Source organism: Echiichthys vipera, assembly GCF_963691815.1.
Source record: "Echiichthys vipera genome assembly, chromosome: 1".
NCBI classification, from domain to species: domain Eukaryota; kingdom Metazoa; phylum Chordata; class Actinopteri; order Perciformes; family Trachinidae; genus Echiichthys; species Echiichthys vipera.
In genome coordinates, this window is record NC_139826.1 from 16,689,703 (window position 1) to 16,706,602 (window position 16,900).

Consider the following 16,900-nt stretch of genomic DNA (forward strand, 5'->3'; position numbering starts at 1 on the left):
AATAGACAGGTTAGCATTAATATTCACATTTCTCTGCAATAAATTGTTGTTAGTGCGTAGTCACAGTGATTCAGTCCATTTCTTGGCCATGACCACTAACTTCCTGTAGGCTAAGCTGGTTGCCTGGCAACTGCAAGACATATTCTGGGAAATAACCCCCAAACAGCAACAAATTGACGTTTTTGCGCTTTGTTTTTCGTACAGATAAAACAAAAAAAGATATAACGCCATTAACGTTTTAGTTGCTAGTGGATTTGTTAACTTTGGACAGAGATAATTTCCAGTCTTTATGCTATGCTAAACTAAGCTAATCAGCTCTGGCTCCAGCTACATATGAATATCCTAGATTGGGATATCAGGAAAATTGGGACAGAATTAAAAAAAACAGCAACTTCCCCACTGATAAGTCAAAGCAATCAGTGCAGAAACCTTGCTGTGGTAGTCACACGACATCACATGGGGTTGGGAAGGAAGTTGACCCCAAAAAGCAAGAGGTCAGAGGAATGTCACATGCTTCAACTTATAATATAGTATATGGTGTTGGCTTTACTAGGCCTTATAATTTGGTAACATCACCCTAAAGGTTTTCTCTGATATAGGTTAATAGTGAAGCTGAAGGTGTTTCTCTGCTGTTTCTGTCCTCTAAAATGTCTTACACCGACTATAGTGACTTGTATCTGTGCAAAGTGAAGGAGGAGATGTCTGTGCTCTTCTCTGAAATTTGAAATTCTTATGTATTAGTTGCAATGTCACTAATCCGTTAACCAATCGCTGTCTAATATGTGAAACCTTATTTGACGGGGGAAGAACGTCGACACAACACCGGCAAAGAACCCTAAAACCTTCGGAGCAGAGTGGACTGTCAGTACCGAGAGAAACCCCACTGTCATCACAGCTGTCAGCCACTGACACACTAACAAACAACAGAAACTAATAAAAGATACTAACTACACTTACCATTCTGCGATTTTAGTGCACAACATGTACCACATCTGAGTCTGAGTCTGGGTTGTGCTGAGTTCAGCCTTTCAAATGAGAAGCTTTAACCCACTTCTGTTATTATCTATTCCCAAATTGTGAGAATTATGGGAAACGTTTGCCACATGCTTGGCAAGTATGGCAACCTTTTCTGAGTAATGATGATTATCTGAGATTTATGGTGTTAGTAACTTAAAAGCACCACACTGTCTATGAGCTGATTTTCATATTCAGCTGACAGACTCTGATCTTGTTTTTTTTTTTTTTTTGCAGAAATGTTTGTCATATTCAAAGAGAATCTTGTTTTTCAGGCAGCAGTCTCAGCTGCCTGTGTCATGTCTCATGAATCATGTCTCATCATAGGCTACAGCTTTTACTGGAGGGTTTCAAACAGCACGCAGACATTCAAATGTGATTTTATCATTTTAACGTTTCCTGACATTTATTCGCTCTCATATATGGGCTATTTATTTTATTTTCTAATAAACATGTCAATGAATATGGAGTTGAAGTCAGGCCACACCCCGGAGTTTTTTTGTGGCATGGCTCTGATTGGTATGTGGATAAAAGTGGAGCGGCTGGAAGCGCTCTGGACGCAGTAGACAGCGGAGGAGCTACGTGTGGAAGGTTTTTAAGTATTTGGGGTCCCAGAGGTGCGCAAAGGCTAAATCCACAGTCCGCTCTCACCATGAGCACCTGCACATAAACGTAAGTTTCCTTTTACACATGTCAAGATAGGCTTAGGCTACACAGAGGGGATATGATATAGTTTTGGTTTAAATGTGATTTGGGGTTGAACGTGAACTTTTAGTGTCAAATGTGTGGATAAAAAACAACTGTGCGCAAAATCCACACACATATTTGTGTAAGGGATATTCAGTAAGATCTGGCTTTCATAGCTAATGTTATTCACACATTCTTGACATTTGAATATCTGCATGATCTGTAAAGACTATTTCGGGTTTAATTATCAGCAGTGCATGTGAGGTTTCGTTACATTTCTTAAATCAATATTCGCTTGTTTTCACTGCGATCTAATTCGAGACTGGATGGGTGAAGCTCGTGTGCGTAATTACGCTTAAATGAACCGGTGCTTTGCACAACACTTTTAATATATGAACATACATGAACATCGTTTAGGCTATAATGTTATGTATTTTACCAACATGCAGTGGAGGAAGAAATAGTGATATATTTTATTTCAGTAAAAGTAGCATATAAAGGTTTTAGCATCAAACAATATTTAAAGAACCAAACATAAAAGTACTCCTTGTTCAGAATGACCAGTTTCAGAATAAAATATATAATTGGATTATATTACTGATGCATTAATGTGTTTATCACTATAATGCTGCAGCTGGTACAAGCGGAGCTCATTTAAATTACTGTTTACACTGATGGGTAGTTTGTTCTATAATAATACATCAAAATGATTTGCGTTGGTTTATATTTCATATAATTAATCTGAATTTGTAAAGGAACTAGGAACTGTTTATGAGATAAATGGAGTAAAAACGATCATACTTACCTCTGAAATGTAGTAGTAATAGTAGAAATATAGTAAGTAAGATAAAACGGAAATACTCAAAGCACAAAGAAAAACAATAAAGAAAAAAAAGAATGGTCTAAGATAAAAAAGTTCATTTATTTTTTGTAGGGATCACTCTGAAACACTGACTGTACAACCAGACAGTGGTCTGATGTCAGTGATGCATGTGTGGGCAACACAATCTTGACTTATAACAGAGACCGCTCAGCATTTACTAAATACACCAGCGGGGACAATGAACAACAACCAGTGGACTGAAATTCATTTGCATTTAAAATCCGTCAAACATATGCAGATTCCTTTCTTGTTGCAGTTTATTGGGAAACAATTTTAGTTTGGGCTCACAAAACAAAAATGAATTATATGGTGATCCCCGTGTTTTCAATTCTCAAACAGTAAACTCATTTATTACATCTATTAATACATCTAAAAAAAGGTTGTATCCTTCCTGTTTCCATGTTGTTAAGAAGTTTATGCTTATACTAACTAAATGTATACTGTAATGCTACTGAATTCATGATTTCCATGTTCCTCACAGTTTGTGGGCTTCATCTATCCACCTCACCGATTTGTGAGAAACACTCCATATATATGCACATTATTTCCCCTTGATGAGATGTTTTAGAGATATGTATTATTCATTCATGTGTTTCTTTTGTAACACAAATGTGTTGCGATGACCTGCACTGTTGCACAGTTCATGGCTGGTGACTCATCCATCCTGAACCTTGATTGCCTCTTCTCTTTACTTTTACTAGCATTAATCTTCATGGTGGATGAGCAGAATGTTGCTTCTGCAAGCCTCAGACAATGAACACCACTCTGTGTGACTCTGCAGCAATCATGTATCACCTGACAACAGACCACCAACTGAATGCCAGCTGCAACTGCACCTTGCCCACTACCAACTGGACGACGGGAGATGATTCCCTGCAGCTCCCCACATTTACCACAGCAGCCAAAGTCAGAGTGATTATTACCTGCATTCTCTGTGGCATTTCAGCATTTTGTAACCTGGCTGTGCTGTGGGCAGCACACAGAGATGGGAAACGCAAATCCCACGTCAGGGTGCTGATAATCAACCTGACGGTGGCTGATCTGCTGGTGACCTTCATCGTGATGCCTGTGGACGCCGTGTGGAACATCACAGTCCAGTGGCTTGCTGGAGACTTTGTCTGCAGGCTACTGATGTTTCTCAAGCTGCAGGCGATGTACTCCTGCGCCTTTGTCACCATGGTGATCAGTCTTGATAGGCAGTCAGCCATCCTCAACCCTTTGGCCATCAGTAAAGCCAGGAAGAGGAACAGAGTCATGCTGACTGTGGCGTGGGGCATGAGTGTCGTGCTGTCAGTCCCTCAGGTGAGGTCAGGTGTCCCAGCTGTGGACACCATTTTCATTAAACCAGGGTTTGTTTTCAGGTTTTCATTTAAGGTCCCATATTGTCAAAAAAAACAACAACTTTTTTGATTGGAAAACAGGTGCTGTAAGTACTGTGAAAGTATCAAAACGCTCCACAGAGAAATACACTGTGAGGCTGTGCCTTTAAATGAGCTGTCAGTACTTCTGTTCAGTTGTAATGTCACAACTAGAGAGTGCAAAAGACCCGGGAACTCTGTCCAAGCAGACTAGCCTTTTTTGACAGGGGATCTTAAAGAGAGGCGCTAAAACAGAGCGTTTCGGACGGAGGGGGAATTCAACAGACCACCAACTAAATGCCCTCTTCCAACAGATGATTTCCTCTTTTCAGACAGATATTCAGACAGACAGTATGAGGAAAATAAGATGTTTTTTGAACATTAAAGCACGTAAACATGTTCCAGTAGAAAACCACAATATACACTAAGTATTAACCTGAAAATTAGCATATGGGACCTTTAAATATGTGCAAAATGTGTATGTATTGTTCTAGTGCAGCCAACAAACAGGTCAATACATAAACAATCCTAACCCATCTCAGAAACAGGTATCACACAACTTTTTATCAGACTGCTTATTACACTTCATGTCCTGAGACAGCTCTACATAAGTTATTGCTGAATGACGTTATCCACCAAACACATGGGAGAAGGCATAGGTGTTATCTCAGTGACTTTAAATACTGTTCCTTCCCCTCCTTTAGATGTTCCTTTTTCACAATGTGACCATCATCTATCCTGAGGTCTTCACTCAGTGTACCACACATGGAAGTTTTGCCTCTCACTGGCATGAAACGGCCTACAACATGTTCACTTTTTCTTGCCTGTTCCTGCTGCCTCTGGTCATCATGATCACCTGCTACACCAGGATCTTCTGTGAGATCTCCAAACGACTGAAAAATAACAACTGTGAGTTCAAATGGGGTCTTAAGCTCAGTTCCCTTCAGTAGTTAGCTTTCATATAACAACTGCTGCTGCATTTAGTTTGACCATTTTATTAGTAAGCTGGACAGTTTGTTAGGTGATTTAATGATGTCTGCTCTTCTGCCCACACAGAGCTGTAGGGCCTAAGTGGAAGTTACTTTAATCACATCCATTGTGTCATTAGAATCAGAATCGCTTTTATTCACCAAATGCATCAATGGACACACAGGAATTTGACTTGGCCACCATGAGGGTTTACATTTATTTATTTTTTTACACATTTTGAGAGATATTGGATGAAATGAGTGACATGAAATTTGGCCGTGAAATCTTAACGTGCCATGATTGTACCAGAGTGACTGCTTTAGCTCCCTTAGCCTAGGCCTAAGTGCATTGTGAAAAGCCATATTGTTGTCATGCCGACATACTAGGTGGACATGGTAAATATTATCAGGCTTCCTACTAATTTTCCAGACTCAGAATTGCAGACTTTTCTGTGGATTTTTCAGTGAATATTAAACATCTGAATACCAATTGTTAGATGCTTCTGTCAATAAATGGTTCTAAAATCCAACTTTTAACACATATGTTAAATCCTGACTATGTATGCCATTACGTTGCCAAGTAATTCGAAGACATTTTAACCTACGTATTGTAGCTCATATAAGTGAATGAACTCCAAACTGAGACATGTTCAATGCACATTAAGCTAAATGCTTAAAGAATGAAATGAATAACTGTGAACCTGAAACCCCTATAGACAGTAACAGTAGGGATGAACAATTAACCAGGGAACTACATGGAAACATAAGTCTTTGCTTCAATGGCTATTAGATGGAGTAAACATACTTGTAAATAAATAAAATGATGAATAAATGAATAAATCATGAATAAAATGTAGACGGCACCTATGAAAAAAATGTAATAAATGAGAATCGCAGTCGCACGGTAACCATGGTAACCGTGGTAAGCTGACACCATTCTACAGCCAGCTTTATTAGTTTCATATCATCTACAGGTGGGCTGTGTTGCATTAGTAAACTTGTTTATATGTATATATTAATATATATTTATAAGATAATAGTCTGGAAACAACACAAACATTTTTCCATACTCTTATCCCTTTTTCCAAACATATCCAGACCTTGAAATTACCCAAATTAAATTCCATACTTTTCCAAACTGCGTAGGAACCCTGTATTATACCTGCTAAACTTTCACGTTAACATTGTAATTGGGAGCATGTGGTTGTTAGCATGCTGACGTTAGCATTTAGCTCAAAGCATCACTAGTGTGACTGACGATAAAAACATTTTTTTATTACAATAAAATGTTTTTCAGAGCTCTTAGCAGAAATCTCACAGAAACCTTACCTGGCCCAATAACACCACAACTACCTGTATTATAAATGAGAAACTCACCTACACCTGATTTGATTTCGATCGGGCCTTCCACATTTTTTTCTCTTTCCAATCCCTCTAAAAGTGAACCCAAAGAAAGGAATTCCCATGAGTGAACTACTCCTTATTGTGAGAAATTACATTTTACACTAAATCTGAATGCCAAAGCCAATATTACTGCTACATTTTGCATACAGTATATCAAATACAGTAATATATTAATTATTCGTTTGCATTCAAGCCTTGTATAATGTGTACTGTTTTGTGTCCATCATCTGTTCTGCTCCTAGTGCCCTCCAATGAAGTGCATTTGCGGTGTTCAAAGAATAACATCCCCAGAGCTCGGATGAGAACTTTAAAAATGAGTATTGTGATCGTCTCATCTTTCATTATCTGCTGGACTCCATACTACCTGCTGGGCCTGTGGTACTGGTTCTTCCCCGCTGACCTGGAGGGAAAGGTCTCCCACTCACTGACCCACATCCTGTTCATCTTTGGGCTTGTCAACGCCTGCCTGGACCCAGTCATCTACGGCCTGTTTACCATTCATTTCAGAAGGGGGCTCCGGTGGTTTTGTTGTAACACCGCCACTGCGTCTGACCTGGACAACACCACAGTTTTAACCGGATCTTTCACTTGTGCTGCCGCCTCTTTGACACTGAAAAGAGACGTGAGCCCAGCGAGCCCGGAGAGGTTCATGTTGTGCATTGATAACCATAGCAGAGCAGAGTCGACGTATCCAAGAAGTAGATTTTTAACTGCAGACAATTGTGCAGAGAGGGATCCCAACCAGTCCAGCCCTGAGAGCATCATATGAGGAGAGTACGGGGTGGAGTTTTTATTACTGTTTTATTTATTCCAGTTTATTTGTGTGACTGTCTGGTGTGTGTATTCTTCCAGTATTTGTGACATGCTTCTTCCCAAAACTCACATCTGCCATTGCTTAGAAAACACAGAGTTTTGTATTTCCATAAAGAGGCGAAGCTTCATTAAACAAATACGAAGATCACACTACACTAACATAATACGCTTTTGTAATAAAGGAATGTTCAGTGCTCTGTACACAGTAACTTGTGGTCATTTTGAATTAAATTTATTCACTAGGATTTTAGAGTCTATTGTGAATCCATTGATTTTGGAAATGTTGCTAATTTTCAAAGGTAAAATTACAACAAGCCGTGCGGAGAGAGTAATGATCAAATATAGTTGAAATAGTAAACTGTTGCAATGCAGATCTCTGATATGCACACACTGCTTGTCTGTAGTGATTAGTAGCAGTAGGATCCCCGAGGGCTCTGCTGTTGCTAATCAGTGATGAGTCACAGCATCTAAATGCAAAGGCCATTTTTTTAACCTTAAACTGTGAAAATATGGCAGAGATAACAAATGTATTCAATTCATTAATTCAAATAGTCCTCAACTCAATTGGAAGAAAACATTAATTCTTCTTATGTTCAGGACACCAAATACAGACAAGTGGGAGATTGCACATGACAAGCAACTTTAGAAGTACTGTAATAAAATACTTTATTTCATTTTTCAAAAAACATGATTTATTGAGCAACATATCATATACACATAACTCTAAAAGAAAATCTGAATCGGTGAAAATTGCAGCAATTTTCATGTCTTAGAAAATAAATGATGAAGCTAGATAAAGTATTTAACCTTGGTTAAGTGGTGTATTTCAGCCCTGGGCCTTATGTCAGAGAGTTGATTGGTCACTTTCTACTACAATAATTTCAAACTGAGATAAAAAACCATATGCATTCTTTAAATTGATGCCCATAGCACCCATCTTTCATTAACCTTTTCTGCATGCATTTACTCTTCCTGAATGTGAAACTGAGTACACCACATCATTTCAATAATAAATACATACAGTGTGCAACCAGGATTGGAAAAAATTGGTCCTTATATGAAAATGTTACCTTATACATTTTATACAAGTGTTCAGCTAAGAGCTGCCATACCAACATGTGGGTGGTATACCATAACTTTCAACAGGCAGTCATTTAGCTTCTGTGGAAGCTGTGACAAGCAAATTGCTGCCACTTTAATTAATGCTGTTTTGTTTGGACCTTAGCTTTTGCTAAGAAATGTTTGTTTATGTCAGGGAGAAAAATCAATGTATCAAAAGGCTTGTATGTCCTGGGAAAGGATGAACATTTAAAGTGGCTTTGAAGCTGGGAGTGATGACAGTTGCAGGTTTGTTTTTGAATGTTTACTAACAACTTACTAAAGAACATGAAGGATTAGAGTGATGTCTCTGCCTCATACTCAAATTTAAGAGGCCACCGCCGCATCCCCCGCCCCTTAAATATGATATAACAAATGCCAGGCTCTTTTAATAGAGCCCCTGTGCTGTCCTTACGCTCTCAATGATGTTTGACCCTTTGGCATCCACCCTCGGAAAAGCTTTTTAGAAATTCAAATGAGGTATCTAACATTAAAATATTGTGACTTTGTAAGCCCATTTTACCTATTCCTCTAATTTGCTGTTACCCAAGTACTCAATAAATATGGATGTATATGCTGATTATGCTCCCTTTAATGTGAAAGTCTCTTTTACATACATAAAACCATTTTTGTTATGTGTGCATGAACCTAAAAATGCAAAGTTTCTGCCTTTGGTTTATTGCAAAGAAATGGTTTATTATATTTTCCTGTGAGCTACACAATAAAACATCGCTTCTTGGGGCGCCTGGTGGCTCAGTGCCGTGTATGGAGGCGGAAAGTCCTCGACGCAGCGGCTGGGGTTTGATTCCCACCTGCGGCCCTTTGCTGCATGCCACCCTCTCTTTCTCTTTCTTTCTGTCTCTCGCTCTCTCCTGTTTCCTGTCACCCTTTCAAGCTGTCCTCTCAAATAAAGGCATGAAAAGGCCAAAAACATTAGCCCTGTGAGACCATCCTGATCTCCATTGTATTTTACTCGCACATCAGTCTCGTAACGTGTAACGGAGAAAATTTGGAGCAGTTTGCCAAGCGAACGACCAATCAGCGTAAGACTTGAGGCGGATTTAAGTGTGATGAAATGACTTTGACACTTCATTGATCTGATTGTTTGATTTGGCCTGTATGTTGGTGATAGACAGATGGTTTATCCAATCAGCAACCAGTATTTGCGCCTTCCCAAAAGATCTACAAACAAGAGTTCCCAGATGGATATGCTGAGCAAATGAGAATCATGTAAATCGACCCCTCTGGCGGAGTCAGGTTACAAAAAAAATAAATAAACATCTCATCTTCATCACCGCTGAAACTAAACTTTCATAGTATACACAGTCTATGCCCTGAATGGGTCTTATTAAAGACTGCTGCATGACAGATTATGTCATTTCAATCAAATGAATTATATTAAGCAAAATCTGTGCCCCCTGTCCTATTTTTTCGTGTCTTTTGATATTAAACACGTTACATCTAAAAACATTCAAGGACCCCAAAGGCAACAAAAAGGCCGCATGCCAAGACTGAAAACGGCCCAGTCATAATCAGTACACTCATCCTTTTAATTAGAGACGGCCTTCCAGCACCACAGATATACAAATTTGCCAAATTCGACACAAGAAACAATGTCATTACTTTTGGTACAGTAAGACAAATTCAGTACCAGAGCCATGAATCAGTCTGATTGTTCTTAAAAGCAAATGAAAATAGGAGATTAGGTTATGTTGGTAATGTGCAGTCAAATTTTGACCCTTGAGATAGTATTAAACAAAGGCTTACTAACAGTCTTGTGTGGAGGGTGCATTTACAGGCACAGTGTCAAAGTGTTGCTGTAAGAGGTTTAACTGACAATAATAAAAAAGAAATACATCAGCAACTTATTCTCCCTCACTCATTTTCTAGTTTACCATAACGAATGGACACAATCCTGCAACCTTTGATCCAATTCACATGTTTTTACTGTTTCTTTAGATTCAGCCATGGCTTTATTCATTTTACTGAATTCTCTAATTTTTTGCAATGTGCAGTGCCCTCATTATTTAGTGTCCCGAAGGAAATATTATATTTAATAATTTATAGAGCAGCAACATCAGTTACTGGATTGAACGCTACTCAAAACTATTTACAATGCAATGTCTAAATATGGTATCTTTTTCACTTACTTTATACATTTGTTTAAAAACTATACTGCAGCAAACATACTATATGTAAAAAATGCATCGTGTGTAAATAAGCACCTTGGGTCAAGGAGAATAGTGTAGTGAAGGTGGACGAAAAAAGAAGCTAAAATGAACATGCACACAAACACTACGTACAATAGTACCTTTGTGGAAAAAAGACTTGTCGCACTTCTTCAGCTGACTTCAGCTCTGTTGTGTCTCTGTTGTGCCATCGCTGCACTTTCCTGTAGCTGCCTCCAGGACTGCGTTATAGCTTTATTCCTTTCATCGACAGACATCGCTCTGCACGCAACACAACAGTAAACACATAACAAGAGACTACTTTAACATTCCTCTATGAATTGTTTGTGCTTTGTCTTTGGCATGGGAGTCATATCATATGATTCATCTTGGGAGGACATTTTCAGAAATAACTGCACATCAAATATTTACATTATAGCTGCATAAAGACCTTTGCTGGAGGTAGAGATCACAGGTTTCCTCTAGAGTGACACAAGTCAGGCTGTTTTGTTGTCGCAGAGAGTCTGGAAGTGAAACAATATATTGCTTGATGATGTCAGGCTCTCCAAAACGGAAAATAAAAAGCTGACTCTGGCTTCCTCCTTTAGAAGACGCACTGCAGCTGGGGTCCTGATCACCTGCGTAAAACATGAAAGTCTTTAGTTGAAATAGTTCAGTTGTATGTAATCCTGTTTGTGCAGCTTGTTTGCTTAAATATCCATCTTGATATGAACTTACTGAAAGTCATACATGTCACCGGTGATTCCAGCATCAATACTTTGCTTCTTCTATGGTGTAATGCAAAAGAAAACAAATAAAAACGTCTTTGGGTTTACCTTGTATGAACAGAGTCTGCTGTTGAGTGTTCAGAGCATAAACAGGCTTACAGGGAGTGGCAATCCGATGAGTTGTGGGAGGAATCAAGAAGCACACAGTGGTTTTGTTGATAAAATCTTGGAGGAACATTTTTCCGTTTCTTTGCACCACAAGTGACTAGTTGAAGCAAACAATAAAAAAAGAAGACAGCAGGAAGCAGTTAAAAGTTTAATACTGTAAATTCTAAGGAAGTTAATTTTATACTATGAGCTTTAAACTTTTTTATCAACAATTACAGTGTTTCTACCAAACTTTGCAGGAACGGCACTGATGCAGTGACAGTTGGGAGGTCCCTGCCGTCTTTTGGCCTGTTGAGATATAGGAAATGATGTGTAAACCCGTTTTGTTTGGTACAAAATGATTGCATTTCATCTGGCTGGAAAAAAAGTTAGATGCATACATTAAATATGTAAATATGGAAATCTCAGGTAACCTTTCAGAGAACTGCACTGAGCAGGATTGTGTCCCTCGTCCTGTTGTAACTGTATGAAATGCTCCACTTTTACACAACACCAAAAGATAGACTTTTGCTGCGGTAAAAGTCTGGAAATCATCGGCAGACTCGGGCCAGAAATCTACAAATTGTATCCTGACGAAAGCGCTGTCGGTTGCTGACACTAAAACAAAAGACAATGGAGACCCTGAGGAAAAGACAAAGACATGAGAATCAAACAGGTCATAGCCTTGTTCATATTGCAAAACCCTTTTAGGGTAAAAAATGTCTGTCAGCTTGTCAGTCGCTCACACACACATTAAGTGTTCAGTGATGTTTCTTTTGGGGAAATCCTAAAAATATCTCACAACTAACTGAGACGAAGAGCTCTATAGAAATAATCATGTAAGTGTGAAAATACAAAACAATTAAACTACATGTGGATACTATACTACAGTATATGAGTGTTGTTCGCAGGTTATTTGAAATTTCTGGCTTTTTATACAACATGACAATCAAGGTGTTTCAATTAAGTAACTCTAATACACTGTATTGCTAAAGCTAAACGTCACAGGGTTCAGATTGGATAAAGTTTTAGAGATACCTCCTCTTAAGATTTGCTCACCAGACTGCCTGTCCCACACACACACCAAAGCATCATCGAGCCCAAGAGCTATGTAGCGGGTACATCCACTAACAGCAGAGCAGAGGATTTCCTTTGCATTTGGCCACAACACATCTGGCATGGGTTCCACATCTGCTTCAGAAAGAGAAGGGTCAAAACCATAAATGTATACCCAATACCATTTCTTGTAAAAAGAAAAAAGTAGGCAGTAGGTGTTAGCTATTAACAACAGGCAAGATGTTTTAAAGATGTGAGCACCCAGCACATAAATATCCTAACCTGGTTTGTTTTTGGGTGTTTTTTGCAGCAAATACTGAAGAAGATTATGGCTGCCACTCCACCACACACAGACAGCAACTGAGGAAAGGTCAGAGATTAAGACGAGATTAATAGGAGCATGGCCTGACACTACAGGCTTGAAAATGCCATGAATGAATACATATGAAGGATCAAATCTATAGGGATTTATAAGATGGCGACGACATTTGGCATTACAAACCTGGCTGAGACTTTGCTTTCCTGTCACCAGGAAACTGTCTGCAAGGCAGAAGAAAGTGCTGGGTGCAATATCTGAAAAACATTCCATGTAACTGATTAATGCTTTACATGGTTCATACACAACATTACCAATGGGTCAATTTTGGTTTCAGTAGTTGTCATACATACACCGTATATATATATATATATATATATATATATATACCGTATATACAGTATATATATATTTCATGCCAAGACTTCTATACAAGACCATGTAAGGATTACATGTATAAAATCAGCTCAAATTTGAAATGCTGATTGTCAAATGTATCGTACCTTGGGCTTTCATTTGTTTCCTTTGTTTTTCCTGCATCTGTATCAAAAGACTGTTCCTCCCATTGTAGCCTGCTGCTGGTGTCCAGAGCCAAACAGTGTGTAAAAAAGTCTGTCACCTGCGACATCTCGAGAGGATCATTCAATTCTGTCCCTGCAAAACAGCCGAAACATGCTGGGATACTGAGTAACTGGAATGTGTCCTCATGCTTATAATAGTCTTACTCATTCTTATAATAGTAACAGCAAAAAACAGAAATATCTGTTGGGACACTTTAGTCATTAAAGAAAGAGATAGATGCAGACACACTCCCCACTGCACCTACACCAGGATTTCCACTTCACCACACGCCCACATGGATTTCCGCTCTGCTCAATCATAGCTCACTTCAGTTGCAATACATTGTTGTAGATATACCTGCTGGGATTTTGGGTGGCTTGATTTTGATAACCACTGCAACTGGAGACCTTGTAACATTCACCTCTTCAGATGAGTTTGGGTCCTGAGCATAACAAATAAATAAATTATTAGATTTCTAAAAATAAAGTATTGAAGTAATTCAATGCCATATTTGTATGAACACAGCATATCAGTACAGCATAACAGTACATACACATTCTATTTTAAATCTAGGAATAATTAATAATAATTCATTTGAAATGAATACAAAATAAATTAAAAAACATTTCAAAATGAATACAAAATAAAATGGAAAATTAAACAGGAAAGTAAATAAATATGGGAATTAATACAAAGGTAATTAAACAAACCATCTAATTTAAATAGAAATATGAATTTGTCCCTTTGTATTAATACATTTACTACATTTATTTGAATATTATTTCTGGTTCATTAGGTGGGCATTTCAATGTATATATATATATATATATTTATATATATATATATATATATATATATATATATATATATATATTTTTATATATATATATATATATATATATATATATATATATATATATATATATATATATATATATTTAATATTATTATTTTTATTTTGTCAGGTTCTGTCATCCATACTATTCAGCCTATCAATCAAATTTCAGTACTATACCTGTTTTTGTGATAGTGCCATCTCTATCTCTTTGAGCCATACTTCTGAGGGGAAACGATAGACCTCGAGCCAAACAGCACCGTTACCTGAAAGAAATGTAAAAATATTTGGGAATCAGTATTTGAATATGAAGCAATAAAAAATAGCTCAAATTGAAAGTTTGTACTTACAGCTGATTGATGCAGCTCCGTATTCTCCCCCTTCAGACAGTTCAAATGTCAAGCAAATGCACCTTTTGTTGATATTTTCCTGATATTGAAAAAAAAGGTTGAAACTGTTATTTAATTTTTTTTATATATTTTGCAAAACAATCATAAAAAAGACAAATTTGATTTATCATCAACTTCCTGTAAGTATCCTTATTGACAACTTAAAAAACAATTCTGTGGTGAAAATAAAAATAGTGGAATGATGGTGTGGACTAATAAAATATGACAAGTTACATCTCAAAAATGACACTGGCAATACGCACCATGATGTTTAGAACACTGAGCAGGTGAATTCCTTCACAGTGATATGCAAAGACTCTAGCAACACCTGCAGTGGAAGATGATGTCAGTGTGATGATACATTTTCAACACTTTCCAGTTTGCCCTCTTTCATTTAGTTCACAGGTGTTGTTCAGTGTCTCAGTTCAGTATAATTATTAATCATGACTTCAGCATCAAGATAGAACTTTTTAACTGTACACATAAAAATGAATCTGTATTTGTTTGTTTGTGAAAATCTGACTATCTACGCACATGTTTTATGCAGGAGAGGAATAAGAGAGGCGTACTAGTACCCACCCATATCATCAACAGTGCCGAGCAGATAGGCTGTCTCAGCCATGCCGGTCATTTGAATAGATGTGATTTCCAGTCTGTCCTGCAGCCACTCTGCAGCACATACTAGAGTAGATGCACACCACACAGACAATCCCTGGGAGTGACCCAGGCTGAGGTACCTGCCGTCTTCAGAGCACGCCAGGCAGTTGGTGCTCTCTGGAAGCTGATAGATGAGTCACAACAGTGAGAAATATTATTTTCATTGGTACAATAAAAACCATATGACCCAACCGGTCAAGACTGATGTCCGTCCTCCACAGAGCTGGGTCTGTCCGACGTTCCTGCCTCTTAAAGGGAAGGTTTTCGATGCCACCGTACTCTACGGGGGAATTGTTGTAAATAATAAATAAGTCATAGAGTGTGGTCTATACCTACTCTGTAAAGTGAGATAACTTGTGTTATGATTTGGCACCATAAGTAAAATTGAATTGAAAAATTGAATTGAATTAGCTTTGTGTGCCTGTAGGGCCTGTTGGACATATTTATTATTTGGCCAGGGGTCACAATAATACACAGCTTAGGGAGGGTTTCGGCAAATGGTTTGTCAAATATGTGACATTGAACATGAATAAATATTTTAAACTCCCCATCTGTACCTGTGTTGCACCGGACAGTTCCAAAGTAGGTGTTGTCTTTCTGGATGTCTCTGTTTTGCAAGATGATTCCATATCTGAGTCTGGGGTACCTCCGCTGGTGTACATGGACATCACCTAACCTGATGAATATATAATAGGTTGGCACCAGATCATGGTAATTTGAGTTAGTATTGATACTGTCTTTAATGTCTTGTCCAAAGTTGTGTCAAACCATGCAGACCACACAAGCCACTACTTAATCAGCCCAGTTGTCAAGTGAATGTTGTGGCTTAAAAAGTAGGCTACATCTGCCTCTGCATGAAACAGAAATTATGAAGTGCATCAAAACTGTACAGAACTATACGGTGCATTGCAAAATAATAAGGTTAACGTTATTACGTGTAGGCTACTGGCTGATAAAGAGGCATGTCAGTGTTAGCGCTAATAAGTGCTAATAAGCTATGTCCACACAACGTAGGCTACAGCTAACGCTAGCTACACCATCCACAGTGAGAACGGAAAAGAAGTCATAGTGACTTTTGGTTAGCTGTGAGAGTAAAAATATATCAACTAAGAAGTGCGACTGCATTTCACATCATATGCCAGCGGTCTTACCTTAAATTGTCACCGTAGACACTTGAGGAGGGTTGAAAGCTGTTAATGTCAGGTCGTCATGACAACCGTTGCCATGCGCATGGAGGTCTGCGAAGCCAGTGAAGTAGTGAAGTAGGCCAACTTAGGAAGCTCCATGTCAGGCCAGCGCAGCCCTCATTTAACCATTATATTAGAGAGTAGACCAGTGTTGACTTTTCACATAATGATAGATGGTAATGTAACGTCTTTAACAATGGTTAAAGGTTGAATATGTAAAATCTTTATTATTTATTATTTATATATATATATTTAAAAAACAATACACCCATGGGGCATTTTAGGGGTACAGAATAAAAGTATTGTTTTTCTGAAGTTGAAGTCTGAATATATTTTTTTTATGGGTTTGACAATGACTTTCCGTCAGGTTCTGTTTACATTGTACCAGCCAATAGCATTGGGCATTGCGGGTTGCCATGGTTGTCTGTTGTTAGGTGCAGCTACTGTAGGCTTGCCCTGGGTGAAATGGAGTTTGCCAATCCCTTAGCTGCTTATTTGTCCCAGCAGCTGAGTGACCGGAGACGGGCAAAAACCAGAGTCAATATAGGCCAAGTAAGAGATAAAGGAGTTCAGCGGCATTAAAACGCACACCCTGATGGCTACGTTCATCCATGATTGGTAAGCTAACTTT

At 38.3% G+C, this 16,900-nt stretch overlaps 2 protein-coding genes across 2 annotated transcripts; one reads left to right on the forward strand and one right to left on the reverse strand.

Annotated features, from left to right (window-relative positions):
- Nucleotides 1-3,296: 3,296 nt before the first annotated feature.
- Nucleotides 3,297-7,083, forward strand: LOC310951558 (putative gonadotropin-releasing hormone II receptor; the record flags this gene model as incomplete). Its single annotated transcript, XM_083919841.1, is given in 4 exon segments — nt 3,297-3,333; nt 3,336-3,886; nt 4,647-4,851; nt 6,557-7,083. Coding segments are annotated over 4 exon segments (1,320 nt in total).
- Nucleotides 7,084-10,566: 3,483 nt separating this feature from the next.
- Nucleotides 10,567-15,711, reverse strand: wdr93 (WD repeat domain 93; the record flags this gene model as incomplete). Its single annotated transcript, XM_083919854.1, has 15 exons — nt 10,567-10,675; nt 10,845-11,031; nt 11,230-11,386; nt 11,517-11,577; nt 11,703-11,910; nt 12,328-12,462; nt 12,607-12,684; nt 12,827-12,897; nt 13,144-13,294; nt 13,559-13,643; nt 14,217-14,302; nt 14,387-14,465; nt 14,689-14,753; nt 15,005-15,206; nt 15,640-15,711. The coding sequence occupies 15 exons, from the start codon at nt 15,709-15,711 to the stop codon at nt 10,567-10,569; spliced, it is 1,746 nt and encodes a 581-aa protein (XP_083775980.1).
- Nucleotides 15,712-16,900: the final 1,189 nt, after the last annotated feature.